General features: G+C 44.4%; 1 protein-coding gene across 1 annotated transcript in view; it reads left to right on the forward strand.

Moving 5' to 3' along the window:
* The first annotated feature begins 368 nt into the window (after positions 1–368).
* Positions 369–1,130, forward strand: part of Angptl5 (angiopoietin like 5) — a 117,127-nt gene continuing 116,365 nt past the window's right edge. Inside the window, 1 exon segment of the mRNA XM_021206654.1 lies at positions 369–435. Coding sequence (XP_021062313.1) covers positions 369–435 — 67 coding nt within the window.

Genomic DNA, 1,130 nt, shown 5'->3' on the forward strand with positions numbered 1-1,130 from the left:
CTCAGGGTTGTTTTGATTTGCATTTCCCTGATGACTAAGGATGTTGAACATTTTTTTCAGGTATTTCTCAGTCATTCAATATTCCTCAGTTGAGAATTCTTTGTTTAGCTCTGTACCCCATTTTTTAATGGGACTTTTTGAATTTCTGTGTGTGTCTCTGTGTGGGCAGAAAACACTTTGGACTGGGTTCGTACTGAAGNGCTTAACATCCTAAAATAGGATAGGCTGCAAAGGAAAATGAATGCCCTGTCGGTTTGCGCTGATCAGAGCATTTTTATTAATCGGACAAGGAAGGATTCTAAGCCCGCCCCTGAGTCCCCTGGAGAAACTCTCTCTGTCTCTCTCTGCCTCTGCCTCGCAGTCCGATCATGAGCGGAGATGTATCTGGTAGGCGTGTCCGAGTGGGCGGTGGCGACGACTACGACGAACAACGTGGTCTGACGACGACTCTGCATTCTGGGAGATCTGGGGAGGTCTTCTCAGTAGCAATTCTGTGCGCCTGTAAGGGGCACAATATAATGTTTAGAGGGAGAGTGGTTAGTGGAGGTGAGAGACCCCAACATTTCCGCCCTTAATATTTAAAAAAATTAAATTTGTTGGACTGGCACAAAAAATATATTTATGTTCTATTGACCTGCTCAGGAGTAGCTTGAGGAAGAAATCCGTTGTAAGGCCAGTCAGAATTTAATTTTACTACCAGGGATTCTTTAGTAAATCCTCAATTAGAAAAACCTGATTTGGGGGGTTTTGTTTTATCAGATCTCGTGAAAAATGCAATGTCACCTCCCCCCTATTTCTCAGGCCTAGGTGGATACTAGAATATGAATGTAACTTTTACATGATATCTGTAACATTTTGGCCTAATGCCAGCACTACTTAATAACACCAAACCACGATCATGTTTAGATGCTGAAGGGTTTTGTCATGGCTCCTGTAGTGAGGTGAACCCGAATGGCACTTGCTGCACTCCGTCCAGTCTGGGTGTAGCTGACCTGCCTGAGAGAAAAGCCAAGCAGTTGAATAGGAACAGGATAACAAGCTTTCTTGGGAAAGCCCAGATAGTAGTTCTATTGGTTGCAATTTAGCAAGTCTCGGTTCAGACCATAGCCCCAGGTGTGTGGGGGAAGGGG

This window comes from Mus pahari, chromosome 10 (assembly GCF_900095145.1).
Source record: "Mus pahari chromosome 10, PAHARI_EIJ_v1.1, whole genome shotgun sequence".
Taxonomy (NCBI): domain Eukaryota; kingdom Metazoa; phylum Chordata; class Mammalia; order Rodentia; family Muridae; genus Mus; species Mus pahari.